General features: G+C 42.3%; 3 protein-coding genes across 3 annotated transcripts; 1 reads left to right on the forward strand and 2 right to left on the reverse strand.

Moving 5' to 3' along the window:
• Positions 1 to 127: 127 nt before the first annotated feature.
• LOC9271155 (protein Rf1, mitochondrial) lies at positions 128 to 6104 on the reverse strand. The gene is made up of 6 exons (XM_066310153.1): positions 3758 to 6104; positions 2840 to 3345; positions 2684 to 2715; positions 2426 to 2583; positions 1477 to 1880; positions 128 to 625 (listed from the first exon to the last, which is right to left on the reverse strand). The coding sequence occupies exons 1-2, from the start codon at positions 5733 to 5735 to the stop codon at positions 3287 to 3289; spliced, it is 2037 nt and encodes a 678-aa protein (XP_066166250.1). The 5' UTR covers positions 5736 to 6104; the 3' UTR covers positions 128 to 625; positions 1477 to 1880; positions 2426 to 2583; positions 2684 to 2715; positions 2840 to 3286.
• A 735-nt stretch (positions 6105 to 6839) lies between these two features.
• LOC112938724 (probable E3 ubiquitin-protein ligase XBOS32) lies at positions 6840 to 7487 on the reverse strand. The gene is made up of 2 exons (XM_066310154.1): positions 7160 to 7487; positions 6840 to 7053 (listed from the first exon to the last, which is right to left on the reverse strand). Exons 1-2 carry the CDS (start codon positions 7352 to 7354, stop codon positions 6967 to 6969), a joined length of 282 nt encoding a protein of 93 aa, XP_066166251.1. The 5' UTR covers positions 7355 to 7487; the 3' UTR covers positions 6840 to 6966.
• Positions 7488 to 22056: 14569 nt separating this feature from the next.
• LOC136356037 (uncharacterized) lies at positions 22057 to 24966 on the forward strand. Its single transcript, XM_066309433.1, has 4 exons — positions 22057 to 23595; positions 23684 to 24640; positions 24717 to 24791; positions 24877 to 24966. Exons 1-4 carry the CDS (start codon positions 22057 to 22059, stop codon positions 24964 to 24966), a joined length of 2661 nt encoding a protein of 886 aa, XP_066165530.1.
• Positions 24967 to 25936: the final 970 nt, after the last annotated feature.

Genomic DNA, 25936 nt, shown 5'->3' on the forward strand with positions numbered 1-25936 from the left:
ACAAAGAAAAAACAAAATGTTTCCTTCTTATCTGAGCTGTACATTTTTCCTTTTACGAAGAAAAAGCAAAAGTAATCTGAGCAGGACTTTTTCCTGCGAATACATACCACGTACAGATGCACACATAGATCGAGCTTAATAATTTTTACCCAAAAAGAATTACCAAATGCCTCCAGTATACACATATATCCTGATCGATTAAGGAATTATATTAAACTAATTGAATACTACATCCGTCCTAAAATGTAAGCATTTTTAAAAACTGCTATATTTTGGGACAGAGGGAGTGTATATTTACAGTGATGCATGCCATCATCCGCCCTAACTCGTCAGATGAGCTTTGCTGCACATTTCGTGCATCCAAATAAATAAATAAATTTTTATAGCTCTTGGAAACTGAGAGGAGCTAGAGCTAAGCTAGCAGCAGTGGGTGCCACCGCCGCCTCCGCCGGACTTGGAGCCGACGAGCATCTCCACCACCGCCCGTACGACGCCGCCGCCCTCCGGCAGCAGCCACTCCTCCCCCGGCAGCGTCCTCGCCGCCGTGAGCACGCCGGAGAACTGCAACAACACCGCCAGAAGCAGCACAAGCTTCGCCGTCGCCGCCACTACCGCCATCGTCATGCTGTCGAGTAAACGGGAGACAGAAAATGGAGAACACTTTAGCTAAAGAGAGCAGCAAGAGAGGTGTCAGCTTCATGGCGAGGAGGTAGCCGCATATATATAGGTAGATAGCAGGTTGGCTACTGTTTGAACTTTGAATTCGTCTCAGCAGTGTGTTGATTTTAAAGTCTGCTCGTGCGTGTTTAAGTTTAAGCTAAGACCGCAGTTAATTACGTACTATGTTCTACTACCTTTGTACGGACCAAGAATTCGCATGTTTGTGATTGACTGCATGCAGCATGCTTTTGGTCCCCAACATGGACACGGGTTCTAATTTGGAATTTGGACCGATGAATTTTCAATCCCCAATAAAATAGCAACAGTTTAGGATGAAAGAACTATATCTCTGTCTGTTTTTAGTTTACACCCTGAAATTTGTGCAGCCAATTTCACTAAAGTTATGCTTAGAATTATCATATGGGTTTATTTTCTAAATATATATCATTAAATTTATAACCAAAAATGATTTCAAAATATTGTTTTGATTTATTGCCAAAGGTTTTTAAAAACGTCAAGTTAAAAATAACTAAAAATTAGTAGCTAGAGTACTAGCAGAGTGGCAGCTGTCTGAGTAGTACTCCACTTTGGGTGTGTTTAGTTCACGTTAAATTTGGAAGTTTGATTAAAATTGGAACGATGTGATGAAAAAGTTGGAAGTTTATGTGTGTAGAAAAGTTTTGATGTGATGGAAAAATTGGAAGTTTGAAGAAAAAGTTGGAAACTAAACCAGGCCTTTGTTAATTTTACTAGCAAAAAGAGTCCTCGAACCTACGTGCCTTTGTGTTCAGGTCAAAGGTAGGAAAAGAGTGATACCTGTTCAGGTTTGTTCAACAAGAATATATGTGAACAAGATGGATGATTCATTGAAGAATCGAAGAATAGGCCAGATTTTGCTGTCAGCTGCATGGTGGCTGCTTGGAGGAGTGGCCTGGAAATAGTCCATGGAAGAACTATTGAGGTCTTGCTTCAGTTACAGCAACATCAGTTAGGGCCTGTTTGGTACAGCTCCAACTCCTAAATTTAGTTTCAGGAGTTGGGTCTGGAGTGGAGTTGTGGAGCTGCATAAACCCAGCTCCACAACTCTAGTTCATTTTGTGTGAGAGCTCCACCCAGCTCCACTCCCAGTTTTGGTGGAGCTGAAACTGTTTGGCTGAGCTCCAGCTCCAGGAGGGCCGGAGCTGGAGCTGGAGCTGTGCCAAACAGGCCCTTAATCATCCCTGGAAAATTTCAGTACAAAAAGGGAAAGAGAATCATAAACAGGTAGTGATCCCTATCCATGCAGATTTATATGGTCACAAGTGCAATTCTGAAAGAGAGAACAGAATGTGAGCCTTGGACAGATGTAATTGTAAGTTGACCAACGTTCAGAAATATTCATGTCACATTTTGTGACCAAAACCAGCTGATTAATTCAGACCTCAAACCCAAGCCAGTTAGAGAAATTATTATTGCAGCTATGTTGTCAGCGCTTCGATTTTCAGGTCTGCAGTACTTATGTTTCTTGCATCTAAACCTACATGCACAATATCCAAACCATGATGAAACTATTAGTTGGTTTTTCTAAAATAACGATGAAACTGTCCACACTCCATATAAGTTGGCTTCGATAATTTCTTATACCTTAACTAAGCAGTAAGCAACATTGCCTGAACTGAAAACGTAGATGATGAATGTCACAGCTCTAACAAGTTTCAGGAGAATTTAAGAAGGAGAAAAATGTGAACGATATGCAAAAATAAGACATCAAAAGCACCAACACTACCTGCAAAATAATTTCTTCTACCTACCGCAATCATGGGAAAGCACTTCCATCTTCAACTCAATGGCGAATCTCCCTCTTCGCTACCTCCAGCCTTTCCCTGAGTGAATCGTAAACACAACGCTGAACCTCATCGCATGCAGCAACTCAATTTTCCATTTCTGTTACAGGAGAAGACTAGGTCATTTACCACGGAGCAGGAGGCAACCAAGATGCAAACAATGATAAAAACTTGTTAGCAGAATGTTTTTAAATTTTTACCGAGTGATTACCCCTCCTTTAAATGGCAGTCCCTACATTGCCAATATATTTTGTATGTTTAATACTTCGTTAAATAAATATAGAAACCAAGCAGTTGAAATTTTAACATAGCAAGTTTTCATCAGAAGAATGAAAACATAGCATTACTCATCTCACCTTTATGCAAGTATAACTTGATGGGCATTCATCTTGTCTGCTGATAGTGAAAAATTTTATCAGCGTGTTCAAAAATCCTGCTTCCACACGACTTCAATGTATCAAAAGTAATAAGCCCATCCATATCACGAAGTTCACTAGCTAGCTAGGATTGTATCTGCCAAAGATATGCTTATGAAAAAAGTAATTGTTTTGAATCAGGGTCCAGAAAGATAGCCACGAAACATAGGAAATGGCTTTCTCTGCTCTGAACTGTCTGAAATAAAGGCGATCACCAGATCAGCCAGTTGAACATTTGAGGATCGAGTATTGTCCAAACGAAACTATAGCTGATCTGACCATTATGCAACAACCTCCTACTGATAAAGTGTCGTTGGAAATTTGTCGAAGAATAAACAATATTCAGTCTTCAAAGGACCTTTTGTGCTGAAATGAAGATAATATCCTTCAAGCAAAAGTAATCAAGTAGTCGCTTATAAGCAGAAGATCGCCAAGAATAACATCAACTAAAACATAAGAATATAAAGGTAAGTTAGTTCCTATCTTCACAAATATCTTCACAATGCATACACCTACCTGTGCTACCTTTTTCATCAGAAGTTGTCGTATTAAAAATGCAACAGTTTATTTTGAACTCCGCTGTCTAGCTTCTCATTCAATAACAACAGATAAAAGGTATGCAGAGCAATTGACAAGCTCACGATTTCAACACAAACAACACATTACTGACAACAACAATAAAATAATCAATGCCAGAATTTTGGGGGACAGGTTATTTTCCTTCCCGTGGGAGCAGAAGAAACTCTAGAGTGCAACATGTTGAAACAATTTCAGATACAACAATGTATTAATCTTGCCAGGCTCCCTCAAAAAACTGATACTTTGCAGGGAGCAATTTTATATGCTCCCGATATTTACCTTCCCTTGAGAAGAGAGAAGCCAGTAAAGAAATAGTTGAAGCTTCAAGAGTGAGGTTATTCTCGCCAATTATAGACAGATAATTACTAGCCTTGGCAACCTCAGCTTTATTGAGTAACATCCTGACGATATGATTAAGAAGACGAGAGTCAGAAGCATGGCCACTCTTCTCCACTGATATAAAGAGATTGTCAGCCTCTTCGTATGACTCTTCTTTTATAAGATTTGTTATCATCATGCTGTAGGTTTGTATATTTGGCACCAACCCATAAGTAGAGATTGCATCAAACAATTCCTTAGCCTCTTGCCTTCTGCCAACTTTGAACATTGCACTAATCACAATATTGAAAGTAATAATATCAAATTTTACATTCATAGCAAATAATTTCTCCAACAGCATATTTGCTTCATCGGTGCAATTGTTTCTACAAAGTCCCCCAAGCACAACACCGTATGTGTGAATGCTCACGGTTGTTCCACTTTCAATCATCTCATGGAACATTTTCTTTGCAGCAGTTGTCCTCCTGGCCTGAAATAACCCATGGAGAATGATGCTATATAAAACACTTGTAGGCTTGACTCCCTTGTGCAACATGTCTCTGAATACAGTCAATGCATCATCAATCCTTCCATTTTTACAATAGCCATCAACAAGCGTACCATATATGTAACAATTCGGTTCAATGCCAATTGATGCCATAGCATCAAGTAATGCAAATGCCTCCTCCATATTACCAACTAAGCAATATCCCTCCATCAATGAATTAAAAGTAACAACATTAGGCCTTTGCCCCGTTTGTACCATCATGTCCATGATATCTTTCCCTTCTGCTACCCTTCCCTCTTTGCACAGGTTGTTTATTATTGAACTGAAATACTTGACACCAGGAGGAGGAATATCCTTGTTCATCATTTCAGAAATCAATTCCTTGGCTTTTACCAACTCACCATGATTACAACAACCCTGGATCAGACAGCCGTAAACAGCCTCACTCGGTGGTACACCAATATCAACCATGTGGTTGAATTTGTGCAGAGCATCATCCAACCTGCCAATTCTGCAAAGAGAAGATATCACGGTTGCAAATGTGACAGTGTCAGGGATCATTCCTTTGTTCTGCATGTCTTCAAATATAAGCATAGCCTTATCCATCATCCCACAACGAGCATATGCATTAATCAGTATGTTGAAAACATGTTTGTTGGGTGCAATACCTTTAGTTAGCATCAAATTGAAGATATTATGCACATCAGCCAAACAACTGTCAGTAGCAGTAGCATACCCATGAAGCATCGTAGAGTAGGAGATAATATCAGGTTTGGGGCCCTTCAGAACCATTGAGTCAAAAATACATTTTGCTTCGTTGGTTCTACCGTGTTTGAAGAGAGCGTGAATGAATGAGTTGCAATTATCAACAGTCGGGATGACACCACAACTTGACATTTGTTTGAACACTCTAACCGATTCGTTCCACATCCCCGAAATGGAATATCCATGGATTAAGCTATTGTATGTTATACTGTTAGGTCGAGTACCAGCCTCAACCATCTGCTCCAAAACCCTCTCAGCCTTGTCCATTGCCTTTGACTTGCACAGCCCGTCAATAATCAAGCTATAAGTAAACAAGTCCGGTGCAATACCCGAATCGACCATCTTCTGCACAATGCTCTCGGCCTTGTCCATTTCCTTCATCTTGCAAAGCTCTTTGATAATTGAGTTACAAATCAGTATCTTCGGCAATACGCCCTGCTCCATCATCTCAAGGAACAAGCAGTGAGCTTTGTCCACCTCCCCATCCTTAACGAAACCGTAGATGAGCGAGTACGAGAAATCATCCGGCCCCAGGCCGTTCTTGAGCAAGCGGCCGACGATGGCGAGCCCTAGGTCGGGGCGGTGCACGCGGCGGTAGCAGTCGATGAGGATGTTGTAGGTGTGGATGGTGGGAGGAGAGTGGCGGGGGCAGGCCCATCGGTCCATCCGCTTGAAGAGCTCGATGGCGAGGGCGGGGGCGTCACCGCAGGCGGCGGAAGGCGGGGCGCGGGCGAGCGCGGCGAGGATCCCGTTGAGGGCGCGCGCCGGGACCGGGGCCGAGCCGTCGCCGTCGCCGCAGGGGTGCGCGCGCCGACGGCGAGGCCGCGGGGGCCGGGGCCGGCGCCGTGGAGGTGGCCGCGCCGGCGAAGATGGTGGAGAGACGGGGGCGTGGCATCGCTGCGTCCCGGAGCGCAGGCGGCGGGGCCAATGCGATTTGCGGCGTAGGTACGTCGGGGCAGGAGGGAGCTCGCTTGCGTGGCGCCAGGAGGAGGGGAGGCGGCAGCGAGGAGATCGCGGTGGTGTATCGCTGCGGACGGCGGTGAGGGGCTGAGGGCTGGACCTTTTTTCTTTGGAATAAGTTCACCGGAGCTCCCTCAACTTTACAGTGTGATTTTTTTGGAATAAGTTCACCTGAGGTCCCTTAATTTTACACCGAATCCGATTTTCGTCCTTAAACCCCAAAACCAGATACAACCGGTCCCCAAACTATCAAAACCGATGCAAAAGAGGTCCTTGGCGGTTTTGAAGGCGGTTTTAGCTGACGTGGCGCCTACGTGGCTGGTTTGACAAGGTCTCCGTTCCACGTGACATTGACGTGGCAATGACATGGCAATTATATCTCGGAAAAATAATAAAAATCATGGGCCCACATGTCCGCCACACAAACAAAATCTAAAAATAATGGGGCCCACATGTCAGCTAAAAAAAATATGATAGGGCCCGTGGGCCCCACATGTCATCTCCCTCTCCCCACTCGGCTCTCCCTCTTCTTGCTCATCACGCCGCAGCTTGCCGACGACGACGGCGGCGGCCGAAGCATACCGGCGGAGCGGCGGCTGCGGCAGGCCACGGGCGAAGGGGCCCACGAGGAGCGGAGGGGCAGGCGGAGCGGCGGCGGCGGCGGCGGCAGGGCGCGGGCGGCGGAGGTGGCCAGAGGAGGAGGTCGCCGCCGAGTTTCGCCGCCTAAAGGACGGCAACGAGGTCGGCCTCTTCGCCGTGTTCGACGGCCACTCCGACACCTACGTCGCCACCTACATCCGGCCCCACAAGTCATCTCCCTCTCCACACATGTCCTCCTGTGCGGCCGCCGTCCTTCGCCCCAGTCCACGCCACCTCCTCTCGCCCTCCCATGGCATCACCCTCCCCTTGTCGAATTTCGCAAGTGAAACTTAAACAATTAAATGTACCATAAATCTTGGTTTACCTGGCCCCTGTAATTCCTGAGGTTGATCTCGACTTCGGATTCGAGCAACAGAGAAACAATCTGAACATGCAAGCAACAGAAAATGTGAATGCAGTATTGCAGTTCTTTTACCCATCTATACAGAAACACTGATACTTCAGCTAGTTTGGCAGACAAATGGCATCACCTCATGGTGACCCTGCGCGGCGGCGTAGTGCAGCGGCGAGTTGCGGCCACCGAAAGTGGAGTACCAGGCGAGCCGCGGGTTGTACTCGAGCAGCGCGCGCGCCTCCTGCAGGTCGCCGTCCCTGTCCGCCGAGACGAGCCGCTCGCCGGAAGCCGAGCACCCAATGGAGTTGCCCACAAGGTTGAGGAACCCCATGGATGCTCAAAGCTGAGGGATCTCCTCACGGCACATCGCCCTTTCTTGCATGCACGGGAAGGACTCGAATCGAAGACTTCACCCTGAAATTTCCCAATCCACCAGGCCGGGTTGACGAGGTTGTAGGTGCGGGACGTCAGCGCCGTGGTGGCCATCTGGAAGCTGAACCACCGGCCGGAGTCCACCGTCGAGACGTCGGACTCGTCGCACTCCGGTATCGTGTCCGGGTGCTCAAGGCGGCGGCCGCGGGTCGGGCTCGCCGGCGCGGAGACCGCGAAGAAGGGGTGCTAGAAGGGGTCGACGTCCCAGTCCAGCTTCCTGATCTTTGGCGGCTGCGACACCGTCGGCGACGAGAGCGGCGGCGTGACGGGAGCGCTGCTGGAGACGCGAAGCGGCGGGAGGTTGGGGAGCCCCCGGAGGAACGGGAGGAGGCGGGAGGCGCTCCGCCCGCGCCATGCCGCTGCCGCCGCTCCGCCCTCCCCTCCGCTCCTCGTGGGCCCCTTCGCCCATGGCCTGCCGCAGCTGCCGCTCCGTCGGCATGCTTCGGCCGCCGTCGTCGGCGGCGGCTTGTTGCGGCGTGACGAGGAAGAAGGGTGAGAGCCGAGTGGGGAGAGAGACCCAATATATAATTTTTTCCAATATATAATTGCCATGTCATCGCCACGTCAATGCCACGTAGGATAGAGACCTAGTCAAACCAGCCACGTAGGCGCCACGTCAGCTAAAACCGCCTTCAAAACCGCCAAGGGACCTCGTTTGCACCGGTTTTGACAGTTCGGGATCGGTTGTATCTGGTTTTGGGGTTCAAGGACGAAAATCGGATTCGGTGTAAAATTAAGGGACCTCAGATGAACTTATTCCCTTTTTTTAGACCCTTAACCACAAAATCAGAAATTGGTACCCCTAAACTCACTCAAACCATTTACAGTAGCTGCAAAGCGTCGGCGGCGGCAGGCGATGGGCGAGTGCGGCCGCAGAGGGCGAGCGGCAGCGGGCGGCAGCGTGTGGCCGGAGCAGGCGGAGGGGCGGCATCTGTGCGTGACCGGAGCAAGCAGAGCGGCGGCGTCAGCGGGCGAGCGTGGCTGCAGCGGCGGCAAGCGACGGGCGAGGACGGCGCAGCAAGCAGCGGCGAGGCGCTGTCTCTTTCCCCCTCTCCCGTTGGCCTCATCTTCCCCCACTTCACCCGGCCTCCCTTCCCCTCTCCGGCCGGGCGCGGGAATAAGGGTGGTCACCTGCGGGCGCCATGTAGCGCAACGGTGATGAGGAGTACAGCCGTCGCCGTGAAGCCGCTCATGCAGGGGTCGATAGCTGGCGGCGGGTGAGAGAGACGGTGGTGGCGGCGGGGGTTGGCCGCTCCACTCGCAGCCCGCCGCCGCTCCGCTCGCCACGCGCCGACCGCTATCGAGCTCACTTGCCGCTAGCCTCCTAGGCCCACTGGCTCTCCGCCCGCCGCCCGCATCCCGCGTTCGCCCATTGCCGCCCGCCGCTAGGGAAGAGAGAAGGGAAAAAAGAGAGGCGAAGAAGAAAAGAGGAGAAAAAAAATGTGTAGCTGACATGTGGGTCTCACGTAATTTTTAAAATTTTTTTGTTGACTAGGATGCCACGTCAGCAAATCTGGGGCAAAAATATTGTCATGGGATCTTCTGTTAACGGTTTGAGTGAGTTTAGAGGTACACATTTCTAATTTTGTGGTTAAACGAGCTAAAAAATCTTGCTGTACACATTTTTAGTTCTGTGGTTAAAGGATCTCACAAAATCTCGCTGTTAAGTTTGACAGACCTGGTGAACTTATTCCTTTTTCTTTCGACCGCACACGCACACGGCCTTTTTTCAGTCCAGCTAGATTGGGCCTCCAGGCACTTCGTTGTCAGGCCTTACGGCCCACAAATACGGGCCCATGATTGCTTGCTATGATTGCTACTCGCCGAGTCGCCGCCGTGTGGAACAGAGAACTAAAGATGGACGACAAAACGGAAGCTAACATCAGGTGATGATGATCCATCGATCTATTGATCCTTCTCCTCACTGATTAAAAATTTGAAAATGATTATATTCCTTCAGTTCAGCGAATCTTATTTCTTTTTCCCATCCTATTGCCTTAGGGTTTAGAGTTCATGGCTGAACTCTATTTTCTTCTAATCTTCTTCTCATTCGATCATCCCTCATAAGCTAAAGGTATGTGATGAAATCATGTATATTTAGTTTTCAATATATAGATTTTTTTCCCTCACTTCCGTTATCAAACAAAAAAGGAATTTTTCCCTCACCAGTTTTAGGTCGTTACATGTTCTTGACTCATTGTTTAGATATTGGTGTTCAGTGTTCTTTTCTTGGATTGATCTTTAGCTAGAGCTTAAAAAATGTTGCCTATGAAGCACTTTTCCGGTAGTACACCACAAAAAGGAAGAACAGGAAACATGAAGACCAGTTTATTGAATCGTAAAAGGGTGCTATATATATGTAAGTTTTTCTTAAGTAATGTTGTTACAAATAATAATCAAGTCAACTTAAGTATACATGGTTATTTATAAAGTATATATTACAATTAAAAAACTTTTAGCCTTAAGGGCCTAGAGCGTCGATTTTGTCTAGGGCCCTCGAAAATATAGAGCCGGCCCTGCGTCGTAGAATACATACGGTCAATCCCGATACTTTACATCATTACTAGACAAGAAATATTAGAGTTTAATTTGTGGAAATGACATTGATTAATATATTTGTCATCAAACACTTTCATAAGGTTTTTTTTAAAATTGTGGTAGGGTGGTCTAAAAAATTGCTATAATGGTAAAACAAAGTGAAAAGAAAACATGGACCAAAATACAATTCATGTATTTTTTCCTAACGCAATATAAACTCATGCATGCGCTTATTACACATGTGCATACTCATTCTATGAACTAGTTGATAGCCCGTGTGTTACTACCAATATTATCTGATCGTCCGATTAATCGCAATTAATCGTCTTGATCGCTCCCCTACCTCCCATCAGGCACAAGTAAGTCGATTAGCCAATCAGAAAGCTGATCGTTTGATTAATCGACGATTAGTCGCGATTAATCATCTGATCAAGGTGGAAAACGATCAGTTTTCGTTCATGGGCTGCCTCCCTGAGAAAATATAATTTTGGGCTTGCCAGCTCAGCCCATGTTCCATTTTGGGCAGATGATGGGCAGCAAACGATGCTTCTTCTTCTTTGATAAAATGATATGCTTACTTTTTACCATATACTACAGACTAGAGTATTTAGTACATAATATATACTCCCTCCGTTTTGAAATATTTGACACCGTTGACTTTTTAGCACATGTTTGACCGTTCGTCTTATTCAAAAACTTTTGTGAGATATGTAAAATTATATGCCTACATAAAAATATATTTAACAACGAATCAAATGATAGGAAAAAAAATTAATAATTAATTAAATTTTTTAAATAAAACGAATGGTCAAACATGTGATAAAAAATCAACGGCGTCAAACATTTCAAAACGGAAGGAGTAGCATATATGGCCTGCTAGACACTCCTGCTATATACTAACCGATCAGCCTCGATTAATCGCCCTGATCGGTGCCTAGGCGATCAGGGCTGATCGCCCAATCAGAGAGAACATTGGTTGCTATGGGCAGAGATTCCATAGATTGAATTAGACAACTAAAACATATGATGCGTTAGAAATGTTGGTTTTATTTTAGTGTATCATCAATTAACATATATTTATATGATAAAACACTCGTGGTAGAAAAATGTTTTTTACAACATTCTAAGACGTAGATGTAATACAAGGGATATCAATCACATAGTCTAATAGGGGAACTAATATAGGACAACATTATAATACGAGAAAAATAAATTGATAAATATTAGAGCATATAATGCAATGGAAAAACTAATGAATCAAGGACTATTCAATTCAAGTTTCTCTATTTAGAAAAACACAAATGCAAATCAAATTGAATGGGAGAGGAAGGAATATAGGATTTGATGGATATATGTTGAAATATTATGAAAATAATGTAAGGATTATTGATATGCTTGTATGTTGAGCTCTTAAATTGTAGATTTGGATGTTTACATTGTTAGAGACATTACAAGATGAGCATGACAGGGAGAGCATAATCCTATTCAGAAACTACACAATCATGTAATATCTCTAATATGCATGTTAAGATGTAATAATTACTGGCGGATGATGATGTAGTATGTTTGCATGTTAAGTTTTAGGATACAGTGGGTTATAACTCTATAGAAGATATAGATACACAAACGCACACCATATCCTGATAACAACATTTGAGAGACCTTGCTGAAATATGTTAAAGCTAACGAAGTTATTATAGATTTCTTCCTGTCGATAAATACTTTATCTACCACTGAATTTCCGCCTGCAATTACTCCTTATTAATTTCTGCCCTCTTGAGATTACTCATAAATTATTTGTCAAGCTAACCCCATCCTATGCAGGCATACCACATGGATCTATATATAGTTCTATACACAGTTCAATCATGGAGCACACAGTAGTTTCCAAGCAAGCAAGAAGCATCTTCATGCTCTCTAAATGCATACTAATTTATCATATCATATTTTTCTCACCTCCTTAGTTGTTAGTCTCATCTTAGAAATATATTGTATAGGGGAACTAGTTCGATCGAAAGGATAATAGAGCCAACGAGATGTGGTTGGTAGATCTTGACCGGATGCCCCCGTGTAAACTGACTTTGGAGCAATGCATGCATATATAGATTTTATATGCTTGATGAAGAAGCATTAGAGATGAGCATATCAAATTGTCAATGCACTTGATCTATGCTTGCATGGATTAGATGACATTAAAATATTAGTGTTTTTTTATTCGTGGTAATAATGGCCAGAGTGCTAATTAACTAGCAAGGCCAAGGCATATATGTAAGAGTTACCAAATTTTAGCAGGTAACAAACTGAATATACTCATGTCATTGTCTCTCTACCAAAATTTGACATTTACGGAAATTTCTTTAGATGAAAATATTACCAAAATTTGATAAGGCTACAACCCAAACACATTCAATGCCACCAAATCGTATTAAAATTTGGCATTAGGTTATTTCAAAAACGAACTGAACAAACCCATTGTCTGCAAGTATTAAGAGAGAGTCAAACAAATATAGCCTAATTGCCAAAATTAAAAATGAAGATCCACATATATTAAGCCAAACTGAAGCGATATGTTTACCAGCAAGGTCTGACGTACAGAAGCTCTGTTGATGCTGAACCAAGTAATTAACACGTATGTAACCAACGTAGAGTACATTGTTAGCCCCTCAGGCACCCGATCAAGATTATTAAACTTAATAATAATTAATTCTGGATTCCTCAGATTATTGTAGAACAGCACATTGGTATATATATAAGTATATGGTATGGAATTAGTATATAGTAATACGCACTTGTACTTTAGCGCTGCTTGTTTGGGTGTTAATTTAATTTAGCTGGTTGGTCGGGTGACCAACCAATAGCGACAGAGGTACAGCTTGTCCGGTTAAATTATAATCCCCCGTTTCTAAATATTTGACATCGTTAACTTTTTAACACATATTTAACCGTTCGTCTTATTCAAAAACTTTTGTAAAATATGTAAAACTATATTATACGTATAAGTATACTTAAGAATGAATAAAATGATAGGAAAATAATTAATAATTAAAATTTGAATAAGACGAACGATCAAACATATTTAAAAAAGTCAACGGTGTCAAATATTTAGAAACGGAGGGAGTATATTATAAAGTGAGCGTAACACAACTAGTAATTAGTTTCCGTGTGACAGAACCGGCTCATCAGGTTCAAGTTCTAGACTTAATATAGGTGCTCGTATTCAACGGCGAGACGTCCGTGGTATAAGGGTTTAAGTTCTAGACTTAATACGGGTGCGGTCGACGGTGAGTCACCCGTGTATAAAGTGTATGCGCGTTTGTATTTTGTTTCTTAAAAAAATTATCTACATATCAATATACGTAGTACTAGTAGTATCATTTTGCCAAAATTTACTAGGTAAATCAAGTCAGAGTTGCGTCAAAAAAATCAGTACGTCTAGCTCTCTTGTCTCATCACGGTTTCCATAATTGATTTACAAAGTTTGTGGGTTTCCAAGAAGGATGGACTCAACACTTTGATGTTGTGTGTTCAAATTAACTTAGATTATGTTAATTTCTAGTAAAAATGGAGCGTATGATTAATTAAGCCTTAATTATTACAAACTTTAATACGGAAAGGTTTTTTTTACGAAATGTACTGCTTTAACCGTTTGAAAAACATGCTAATAATAATCTGAGGTGAAATCTGCAGTAACTTAGGCCTGGTTTACTTCCCAACTTTTTTTCAAACTTTCAATTTTTCCATCACATCAAAACTTTTCTACACACGCAAACTTCCAACTTCTTCGTCACATCGTTCCAATTTCAATCAAACTTCTAATTTTAGCGTGAACTAAACACACCCTCGATAAAAAGAAATAACATGGCCTTGCTAATATCGAAAGAGAGGGAACGTGCGCGGAGCAAGCGGTAGGCAGGACAAGGGCTGTGGCGGTAGCTCGCGATGGTCCAAACCAAACCAGAGGCCTTTGTCTTCTCTGAGATCCGTCTATCGGGCCGGGGATTCGGGGCGCAGCCGGCCGGTGCCCAATGCGCGCGCGGAGCAGCCAGAACTAGAAACCTACTACTAGCTAGTTCGAAGGTTTAGCTCCTCTGACATATATTTGAAATTGGGTTATGAAATTTCTTTGTTTTTAGTAGCGACAAAATCAAACATTGAATTGATATTTGTACGTTTGTACAGTGATTTAATTATATGTCTTTACTCCATCCGTTGCTTTATATTTGAGCTTGTTACTGTTTTAGCTTCGACCATTAATATTTTTTTCCACAGATTAGATTAGAAAAAGAGAAGGACGGGTAGTGTGGTTGGTACGTCGGCCATGAGTTTCACCGTGCGTCTCCGGTGATGAGGAACCTGTTTTTCATGAACTTGTTGATGGAAGTGCTGCTTGAGTGGTTGGTGGTGGTGGAGTTTGATATTGAGTAGAGGCATGGCCATGGACAAGAACGAAGCGAAGGCCCCCTGTGCTGTGTAACGGATGAGTCAGCCCTGCACCTACTGGCCAAATGTAGAGTCACTAAGAGAATCTGGGCCGAAATCCAACAATAGACACAAACTGACCTCCAATTGAGTAAATAGAATGACTGCCCCTCCGTCGAACTTTGGTGGAACCTTGTTGCTGAACCCCCTAATACTCCACGAGCCCCTCTGCGAACTCTACTGATGCTTGTGTCCGGTGAGATTTGGGGGGAACGTAATGCAAGAATCTTTCGGAGCACAGCCTCCACCCCTGCCTCAGTTATAGCAAAAATCAAAGAGGAAGGGAGTGGCTGGGTTAAAGCCGGAGCGACAAAGCTACAGGAGTTTGAAATTTTGGGAGATATCACCTAGTGTTTTTTTTCCGTTTGCGGGTTGGCTTTTGGCTGACCCTGTACATATTTTCTCTTGTTTTCCTGCCCTTCTATTAATATACGAGGCAAAAGCTTTTGTCCTCCTTTCAAAAAAAAAAAAGAACGAAGCGAAGGGGAAGAAGAAAGAAGACACCAATTTTTTTCTCATGCAGATCGATTCGATTCACTATCTCTTAGAAAGATTTACTCTGTTTTCTACCAAACAATACCTATATCCAGGTAGATTATTCATAAGAACTACTCCAATTAATTACCCTGCCTCCATCATTTACAATTATTTTGGTTATTTTGTATCTTGTCTCTCTAGTGATCAATAGTTTCAATACTTGCAACGTACATCGCAAACACGGTAAAAATTCACATAACTTTTTTACTCTTTACCGAGTAAGTATCACATTCCCTGTTCGGTCGGTGGGGAAAACAAAAAGAAAAAACACAGCATGACGCATGTAATGGTTTGGTTCAAACTTCCCCACTACCAACCGTGGGAACCAGCAGCAGTAGCAGCAGCATGTGCATCCTCGCGCTCACGCCGCCGCCGGCGCCGCCCGTGTCAGCCTCAGCCCTCAGCGCCATGCAAAATGGACGGCGTCTCCGGCCGGCCGCCTCCCGCATTGCTCGTCGTCATCCTCGCCGGCCACCGCGTGTACAAACGTACGACGTTCCGCTCCTCCCACGCCGCCGATCGCTGTGTTGGAAATAGTCCCCACATTGATTATTTAGGAGAAGTTGAAAGTGAGGAGAGTGGATTTTAAGCTTTTTTTTTCTCCAATAAAAACTGGATAAACTTTTAGATAAAAGTGGCATGCTTTTTAAACTGCTAAACGGTGCGTTTCGTGTGAAAACTTTCAATATGAAAGTTGCTATAAAATATAAGATTAATCTATTTTCCAGTTTGTAACAATTAAAACTCAATTAATCACATGTTATTATCACCTTGTTTTACGTGAAACACTTAATTTTTATCTTCATCTTTGTCTTCAGGAAATTTAAACACCACCAGAAATTCAAACACTTAATCTTTCTCTATTAAGCTAGCTTTTAGGATACAACAAGATTATTTTTTCCGGTTAGACCAACATATCTCGGTTTTGGGTCAACTTGCTGCGCAATACAGCAGTGGGATTGATCATGGCTGTTGCTGAGGCTAATCGCTGCTGCGACCGCGGCGAAACTGGCCGGCCGGCACAGCATTAAAGAGTTAGCTTAGCTTCCTCCGATGGGTGTAGCTACCGGCCGGCCGCCGGGAGGTCCCCCATCTGCCTGCCGCCAAAGCCTTTTAATTATGCTCACTGTTTGAGTGTGTTGGTTTCGTATGCTTGCACAATTAAGGCTAAACATGAACCCATCGATCGGTCGTTGCCCTCAGCTTCTCTCTCATTTTTTTCATGGCAGTCGGCTGTGTTTTTTTTACGGGTTTGGAAACATTTCTCCTCGGCGCATAAAACGGAGGATGGATTAACGCATGATTGATTAAGTATTTAGTTTTAAAAACTTTTAAAACCGCAATGTTTAGGCTGTGTTCGAGAGGTAAGGTTGGGAACCTTTCCTCCTAATACGGAAAACGAAGCATACGATTATAGTGAGATTAATTAAGTATTAGCTTAAAAAACTTTAGAAATAGATTAATATGATCTTTTAAAACAACTTTCACATAAAAAAACTTTTGTTAAAAATACACCGTTTAGTAGTTTGAAAAGCGTGCGCATGAAAAACGAGGGAAGTGAGTTGGGAAAGAGGAAAAAAGAACACGGCGTTAGCAGTTCGGAAAACATACGCGCAAAAAAGAGAGTAAAAGTTTAAAATGAGAAGAAAAAGAACACATCCTTAAGAGCATAAAATGTTTTATAGGTGAGGGTTACCTCTACCTTTGTCTACATCATCTATTTATAAATTTAAAACTAGCCTACATCAATACACCTCTAATACACTAGTCCCAGTACATTTTTCACCAGTCTACTTCTCTATTCTCTTTCAATCTTTAAAGTTTGTGTAGATGTTACCCTTATATGAGGGGTGATTTGTCCTCTCTTATCTTCTCTCCTACACATCACCATTTAAACCTACATAACACCTTGTGTCTACTATTAAGAAGCTTATAGTACTTTCTCTACCAACAAGATACTCCATTCGTCCTAAAATATAAATATTTCTAAAAAATTTTTTAAAAAAATTAAGCATGTATATGAAATTATAGGTTGAAAGTTATGATTGATTTGAGAAGAGAAGATAGATGAAGAAACTAAATGAGAAAATGTTGTGATTGGTTAAGATGGGGTAAGTGGAGAAAATGGGACGGAGGACTAAGACATTATTGGTTTTAGATATTACGTTTGACAATTCATTTCCATTAAAAAAAATTATATTATCATTTTTATTGTAACTTGTTTTACAACTAATCATGCTCTAGATGTGACTTATCTTTTCGTATTTGTGCTAAATTTTTAATAAAATAAATAGTCAAAATGTTATGTCTACAAATCAGCAGCATATCATACATTTATAAATAATGGGAGTACATTTATAAATAATGGGAGTACAAGGAAAGATAATTTATTGTTCAATGCAACCTTCCATTACCTTAAAAAAAATCATTTGCCATATGTACTTCCATCTAGAACACTCCTGCTTCTTTTTACCTTCAGCCTGGTCAGAGTGATTTTCTATGTAACGTGATCAGAGGCCAAACTAGCTTTGTCCCCCCGCCAATATTTAACATTTTAGTTCAAATAAAACAACCCACCCACCAAATCCAAATTATTAAGAATGCCTCTTCCCCCTCTAAAAACAGCATTCATCCTCGGGCAACATATGCAAATTAATTCGTGATTTCTATATAATTCTTTCGTTATACCCATAACTTTGATTTGATCATGCAAGAACGTACTGTGTGTCAATAAAACAAATGGCACGGGGGTAGCTTAGAGCATTATTGGAGTACTCTTATATAGGAGTTAGTAGTGAGTGATATATCTGTTCTAATTAAGCTCCTTCATCTTATTGGGTTAAGGGTTTTTATTTTTGGTAAACTGGTCACTAAAATACACTGATACAGACTAGTCCTAATAATTCATAAGCACATTGATGATGCAGAGGAGGCCATATGTAGGGGCATGGGCAAAAGTGCTTTGACAGTGGCAGAGCAGTTAAGAAAGTTAAAGTCTAGGAGAACTTGTGAACGAATGCTGAGGCCCAATCAGGCTGAAGATCGATGTGTGTTCTGACTTTGGCTAGTTTCTGCTTCCCCTTTGCAGACAGCTTATTAATCAGATCCCCCACAGTCTCATAGTTGCATAGGGTCGCTAGTGGTGGGCTTGATCTGCCTCTGCCTCTGGAAACAATGGAGGAGTAGATCCGATGTGTTTTATGGAACATGATCGATTGATCATATATCAAAGGCGGCTTGGATATGGGTGTGCAAGGCAATCAGAGATCCTGTACTATGGTTCACGTATCAGTGGCACAATTGCAAACTATACAAAATGACAATCAGATAAGCCACATCCACAAACGTAAGGATGGCGATTTTTCAAGTGCGGTCGTTTAGATGGGCCGCTGATAGAAATATATTTTTCACCGGGGATACTTTGAAAGGGCCGTCTGTTTAAAAATCAATTTCCCTTAACCTATTTTGCTGATGTATTTTCACATTCTTAACCAGACTATCCCGACGTATTTACATATATAGACGTGCATGTTTTAATCCGCCTCTAAAAATACAAAGGGTGTCACTAAAATTGATTTTTTTTAACAGTGTTGGCCACTAATACTAGTAAGTACATGCTAATTTATATAAGCACATTGATGTAGAGAGGGACCATAAACAAAAGGGGCTTTGGCAACGGAGGGTTGCGGCGTGGACTGTAGCGTAGCAACAAAGTTACTAAGTCTAGGCCAAACTTGTGAAAGGGCGAGGCCCAACTAGGCTAAAGATTGGCCTTTTTGCTTACGCGTTTGTTGTGTTCCTCTTTGTATTTAGCTTAATTAGATCCCATGCATATGGTTCAATTGTCAGCGATCTCCCAATAGTTGCGCAGGGTTGCTGCTGGTGGCTCTGCCTCTGCGTCAGGAAAGAGTGGAAAAGAGAACATCGGGACATGCAACTTCACTGAAAATAAATATCAAATATGGATATGTAAAATAAAAAAACTACTAATTAAGTTTTAATAATTTCAAACTTGAAAAATGTTTTATCTGATATTTTAAAGCATCTTCTATTTATATATAAAGTTTTCGCATAAAATACACTATTTAACAATTTAAAAAACATGCTAACGGAAACCGATGTAAGATCTATACGTTAAACAGAACGAACAAGGTATTAAAAATGAGTAGATATGATGTGCATGTACGAGTGAGAATCATATAAAGATGCGAAGAAATGTGACAGTGACCTGCACTAATAGAAAAAACATTTTTGTGACGTTGGGTATTTATTTTTGCAGGCAGACATGATCTTTGGAGCTAAATGGCAACCTAAAAAATGCAAACCGGGGTGAAGCTCGCTGTCCACTTGTAAAAATCTATTTTCACAGGCGGACCACTTAAGCGGTCCGCCTGCAAAAGTACCCTTTATTTTTGCAGGCAAATCTCTTATGTGCCCCGTCTACAAAAATAAACTTGGAATATAAATAGAGGCGACATAGGGGAGATTTTTTCTAAGTCCTCTCTCTTTCTCCCTCACTCCTCTCCTGCGTCCCTCACCTTCGGCCCTTCCCCCTCCCCTCCCCTCCCCTCCCCGGCGTGCTCCCGGCAGCGGGCGGCGGCGACTCCCGGCCCCTTCCTCCCAGATCTGGCTAGAGGGGGCAGGGGGAGGGCGGTGGCTGGCAGTGCTCCCCTCCCTCGCGACATGGCGGCGGCGGCCTCCGGCAGCTGGGCGGTGGTGGCGGCCGCATGCGGAGGCGGCGTGGAGGCGGGAGGTCGGCGGCAGTGGCGGCGTCCCCACCTCCCACATCCGGCAGCTCCCCTCTCCTCCCTCTCTCTCTCCAAAAACACTAACCGAGAGTGGAGGGCAGCGGTGGGTAGGGCTAGGGCACCGAATTTTTTTTTACGCTTAAAAATATTTTTGCAGGCGGGTGGATTTAGCTGCCTGTAAAAGTCATTAATTTTCGCAGGCGTTTGGTTGCAGGCGGAGGCTATGGACGCCTGCAAAAATGTGTTTTAGCCGCCAGTAAAAACGTGTTTTCTAGTAGTGCTAGAAGGACATTACATACCATCAAAGATAATTTAGATAAGAGTGAGAATAGGATCGAGGTGTGTTTGTGAAGACTTTGTTTGGTTAATCCCATCAAAAGGGAATTAATTTCATACCTATCTTTCTTAGAGATTAACTGAACAAGGTCTAATGGAAGATGATAGATGATCAAAGGCATATATAAATACTACGCCTCATACATAGATCTTGAGCAAGGGTGAGAGAGAAGTAACTAAGGACATAACGCTGATATTAATGTCAATATAAATACTACTCCACATGCATAGATGTCGTTGTATTAGCAAAACAATGTACACAGTTATCCGGTTTCATAATTGGAGGCCAAACTTTAGACCATGTTAATAGACTGGACATGTAAAAGATAAATATAACCGCCGCATACAATTTTTAACATTTCATATCCTTTTCTCTGGTTGATTTTCGACTATGGTGCGACATCAACACTATTGTAGCAAAACCACAAACAACTTAACTCGATCAACATTTTAACTTGCACAGTGAATAAGAGATACTCAAATTAGAGACCATAGAAATTATACATAATTATTATCAAATCAACATGTATATAAGAGTAAACCAGGATACCCTTCAAAGAAACCAAAAGAAATAAAGAAGAATGTCCGTCGTGATTTCAAAGGAAAAAGAGAGAGGGGAAGGTTGGGTGCGATCCTTCACCTCTCTTTTTAAAAGAAAGTTCATCGCTCTCCACGTGCACGCTTCTTAAACTGATAAACTGTATTTTTTTTAAACAAGAAGTTATATAGAAAATTATTTTGAAAATCATATTAATTTATTTTTATATCTAAAATAATTATATCTAATTAATTGTACGCAAGTGGCTCATCTCATTTTCCTTTTATCTACTCGTTTCTCCTTGCGTCAATCACACACTTACAAAAAAAAAACTTGGGGGTATCTGTGGTTTCCATTTTACGTTTTACCCACTAGAAAGCGTATTCCACCGCGCTGTCCATCCACTGACTCCTATATATATTTTCTTGCGCGTTATTTACCGTGCTCGTGCCGGCATCTCTTCCCACCCACCAATACGGTTACTTCCCTCCCCCTTTCCTGACTTATAGGAAAAAGTCAGTTTTACTCCCCTCAAGTATGACCCTGGAGCAAATAACCCCCTAACCTTTAATTTGGTTTACTTAACCCCCTAGATTCTTAAAACCGGATCACTATTCACCTTTCTAATCTAATACAAACCGCTTTGCTGATGTGGCACATGGATTAGGTGGTTTTGCTTACTAGGTTGGATCTAACGTGGAGAAAGAGAACCTGGGAGATTAATCACACGTCGTATTCTCCTCCATGCGTTGGACTCTTCTCCCTCACAAGTCCTCTCATCATCTCCTCTCTCCCTTCCGACGGCGGAGAATCCAGGTGATGATCGTCTCAGATAGGCGGTGCTGATCCGTGAGATCGCAGCCCCGTGGTGTGTCCCTCCCCCTCCCTCCCTTCCTCCCTCCCTCCTCCCCACTCGATCTTGGCATGCTTTAGGTTTAGGGTTGTTCTAGAAGGGGATAATAAGTGCGTGTGGCAGTTGGTTGATGAAATTTTTTTGGTTGATTTCGTTGGTGGTAGGGCACTACTGAGGGTTAGGTTGTTGCTATCCCTTGCTGTTTTTTTTTCTTGCGAGCTCATTATCCATCGTCAGATGCCGGCGCTCGGCGTGTGCGTCTTGAAGCCGTCGCGAGCGATGGCACATGCACCGCAGGCATCATACCTAGTGGAAATGCTGAAATGGAGCAAATCATTGCCATCGACGATGTAGCATGGGTGGCAGCCGACGCCCGGCGAGGGTGGCTCACTTCATAAGTTGTTGTTCATCAGCTATCTCACTTCATACTGTATAAGGGACTGTTTTTTGGTTGATTTTTATTTTATCTTGGGATGAGTTGTTTAGGATTTGGTAGATAATTGCTGCTTGATTAATGTTTCATTTTTTAAGATAAGTTTACTGATGATCTCATTGTTGCCATGTTAGGTGTAATGGATAATTTGGATGTACTTTGTATCCGGTTTCACTTTGGTGGGGAATTTGATTATGATGGATATTCTGTGGTTTATAATGGTGGTCAAACTGAGATGTCATACATAGAGAGGGACAAGGTGGCATTGCCAGAGATCAGAGGATACCTTGGAGACCATGTTTCACTAAGTGAAGAAGATGAAGTGATTTTCCATTGGTTATTTCCGGGTGCTGAACTAAACAATGGCCTGAAAGCACTATCAGATGATAAGGAATGCTTATATATGGCTCAATGCATAATCATGGGTGATGTAGCTGAAATATATGCTGAAATACTCAAGCACAACGAAGATGATAATGTTGTGCTTAGCAATGGAGTCAGTGATGACAGTGATGTTGAAGATGACATTGAGGAAGAATATGACAGTCATAGTGATGCTGAAGATTCTAGTGAAACAGATGGTATAGCTGAAGATGATGAGGAGAGATCTGAAGATGATGAGGAAGCACAAGAAAATAGAGAGCATGCCAACAAGGTTAAGAAGAATCCATGTGCCACTATTACTGTAACCAGTGACAACGTTGTTCTTGTCAGTGACTCACCAAATAAACAAGATGATAAGGGACTGGATGATGACACTGATACACCATTTCTGGACTCAAGTGAAGAAGCCTCTTATGATGATGCAGAAGATGGTGAAGCAATAAGAAGGAAGAGTAGATTTCCAAAGTATGATAGCAAAGCACACACACCTAAGTTTGAAATAGGCATGACATTTGCAGGAAGAGCAAAGTTTAAGGAAGCAGTAATCAAGTATGGTCTTGTAACCAACAGGCATATCAGATTCCCCAAGGATGAAGCTAAGAAGATCAGAGCTAGATGTTCATGGAAAGATTGTCCATGGTTCATATTTGCCTCAAATGGAACAAACTGTGATTGGTTTCAGGTGAAAACCTTCAATGATGTGCACAATTGCCCTAAGAGAAGAGATAACAGATTGGTTACTAGCCGAAGAATTGCTGATAAGTACGAGCACATCATCAAGTCTAATCCATCATGGAAACTGCAAAGTTTGAAGAAGACAGTGAGGCTGGATATGTTTGCTGATGTGTCCATCTCGAAAGTTAAGAGAGCTAAGGGTATTGTCATGAGAAGGATTTATGATGCATGTAGAGGTGAGTACTCTAAAGTGTTTGAGTACCAAGCAGAAATTCTTAGGAGTAATCCTGGTAGCACGGTGGCTATTTGTTTGGATCATGAATACAATTGGCCGGTTTTCCAGAGAATGTATGTATGTTTTGATGCTTGCAAGAAAGGTTTTTTAGCTGGATGCAGAAAAGTTATAGGACTAGATGGTTGTTTTTTCAAAGGTGCTTGCAATGGTGAGCTGCTATGTGCATTAGGAAGAGACCCCAACAACCAAATGTATCCAATAGCATGGGCAGTAGTCGAGAAAGAGACAAAAGACACTTGGAGTTGGTTTATTGGACTACTTCAAAAAGATCTGAATATTGATCCTCATGGAGCTGGTTGGGTTATTATTTCTGATCAACAAAAGGTAATGCATCCTTGATATCTACTTATTTTTATATGATCAACAAAAATACATGAATATTGATCCTCATGTGTTTCGTTTACCAATGTAGGGACTTGTAAGTGCAGTTGAGGAATTTTTGCCACAAATTGAGCACAGGATGTGCACTAGACACATCTATGCTAATTGGAGGAAGAAGTATAGGGATCAAGCATTCCAGAAGCCATTTTGGAAGTGTGCCAAGGCATCTTGTAGACCATTTTTCAACTTTTGTAGAGCCAAGCTTGCACAGCTAACTCCTGCTGGTGCCAAGGACATGATGAGCACTGAACCTATGCACTGGAGTAGAGCTTGGTTTAGGATAGGGTCCAATTGTGATAGTGTAGACAACAATATGTGTGAGAGCTTCAATAATTGGATAATTGACATCAGGGCACATCCAATCATATCTATGTTTGAGGGCATAAGGACCAAGGTTTATGTCAGGATACAACAGAACAGGAGCAAAGCAAAAGGATGGCTAGGTAGGATATGTCCAAATATCTTGAAGAAGTTGAACAAGTACATTGACTTATCTGGAAACTGTGAAGCCATTTGGAATGGAAAAGATGGATTTGAGGTCACTGATAAGGATAAGAGATACACAGTTGACCTTGAGAAGAGAACATGTTCCTGTAGGTATTGGCAATTGGCAGGTATTCCTTGTGCACATGCTATTACTGCATTATTTGTGAGCTCAAAGCAACCTGAAGATTACATAGCAGATTGCTACAGTGTTGAGGTGTATAACAAAATATATGACCATTGCATGATGCCAATGGAGGGTATGATGCAGTGGCCAATTACTGGTCATCCAAAGCCAGGACCACCAGGTTATGTCAAGATGCCAGGAAGGCCACGGAAAGAGAGGAGGAGGGATCCATTGGAAGCAAAAAAAGGGAAGAAGTTATCCAAAACTGGCACTAAAGGAAGATGTAGCCAGTGCAAGCAAACTACCCATAACATTAGAACATGTCCGATGAAAGGAAATTCAGGAAAAAAGATATCAGTACAAGAGAGAGCAAGAGAGGCAAGTAATTTACATGCTACATATATAAGTGGTTGAGTATTGACATATGTGATTCTGATCTCTACATTGAATGCAGGTTCAGGAATGTAGCAGGCCGCAGAAAAGGTTTAGGCCATCTGTAGCTGCAGGAACTTCGCAGCAAAAAGTTCATGTAAGTTGCAACTACATTGCAGACTATATTCCATCACAATAAAGGTGCCCAAAATATATGATCTTTTTTTTCATGTAAGGTGCAGATTGATTTGCCATCCCAGAGCAGCAGCTTGTCAATAACAAAGAAGGGACAAACGATGAAAGTTGCAAGAACAAACACAACAAAGAAGTGAAGATTTGGTTGCATATGGCGTGTTGTTTTTATGGAATACTTTACATATTTTTCAATAAAGTACTTGTCAAATATTTGGTGGAAATGGTAGGTGTAATGTAAGGTAGATTGAGTTTTAAGTTATTGAATCTGGTTAGGGTGAACAAATTTTGGTATTACCTTTCAGTCTAACTTGTTATAAATAGTCTGAATGTCAACTCGTTAATTTAGCATGTAGGCTGGTGTGCTTCCTTGCTCCTGCTACCTTGCTGCTATCTTCCAGTAGTCTCAAAACTGACATATGAAAAATCCTCACGTCATCACTTTCCACGTCAAGTGCAAATTTCCTTGTAGCCTCATCACCTGGCAAGTAAAACCTGGCTACAAGTGAAAATTCTCCACGTTGGATCCAACCTAGTAAGCAAAACCACCTAATCCATGTGCCACATCAGCAAAGCGGTTTGCATTAAATTAGAAAGGTGAATAGTGATCCGGTTTTGGGAACCTAGGGGGTTAAGTAAACCAAATTAAAGGTTAGGGGGTTATTTGCTCCAGGGTCATACTTGAGGGGAGTAAAACGGACTTTTTCCTTAATTTAATAATTAATTCGGTCAGTTTTCCATGCACGCGCGCGTTTGTTGGTGTGTGACTGAAACTCCAAATCATCTCTTACAGACAGTCTTCAGAGTTTGAATAGTTCGTGGCACACTTCCTGCAAATCCTGCTTGTGCATCAAGTAAGCGCGTCTCTGTGTGTGTGTTAGCACTTACTAATATCCCATTTAACGAGAGTATGCTTTTCAAACTACTAATCATAAATAAAATACTACTTCCGTCCTAAAATATTAGGATTTGATTCATTCTTGGAAAAACAATTGGACACTACCATATAATTGATTTTTTCATGCGGTTAAAATCGATTTTCGCAGACGGGCCGGTGGCCCGTCTACACCCAGGTGTTTGCGAAAATTATATTTTTGTATGCGGGTAGAG

This window comes from Oryza sativa, chromosome 4 (assembly GCF_034140825.1).
Source record: "Oryza sativa Japonica Group chromosome 4, ASM3414082v1".
Classification (NCBI taxonomy): domain Eukaryota; kingdom Viridiplantae; phylum Streptophyta; class Magnoliopsida; order Poales; family Poaceae; genus Oryza; species Oryza sativa.

Excerpts from the sequence above, each read along its gene's own strand:
- LOC136356037 (XM_066309433.1), top strand. The coding sequence starts at position 22,057 with ATGGATAATTTGGATGTACTTTGTATCCGGTTTCACTTTGGTGGGGAA. Across the intron at positions 23,596-23,683 it reads TTATTTCTGATCAACAAAAG|GGACTTGTAAGTGCAGTTGA; the intron begins GTAATGCATCCT and ends TTACCAATGTAG. Across the intron at positions 24,641-24,716 it reads TACAAGAGAGAGCAAGAGAG|GTTCAGGAATGTAGCAGGCC; the intron begins GCAAGTAATTTA and ends CATTGAATGCAG.
- LOC9271155 (XM_066310153.1), bottom strand. The coding sequence starts at position 5,735 with ATGGACCGATGGGCCTGCCCCCGCCACTCTCCTCCCACCATCCACACC. Across the intron at positions 3,346-3,757 it reads TTCTCTCTTCTCAAGGGAAG|TTGATGTTATTCTTGGCGAT; the intron begins GTAAATATCGGG and ends CTTATGTTTTAG.
- LOC112938724 (XM_066310154.1), bottom strand. The coding sequence starts at position 7,354 with ATGGGGTTCCTCAACCTTGTGGGCAACTCCATTGGGTGCTCGGCTTCC. Across the intron at positions 7,054-7,159 it reads CCGCGCAGGGTCACCATGAG|ATTGTTTCTCTGTTGCTCGA; the intron begins GTGATGCCATTT and ends TTGCATGTTCAG.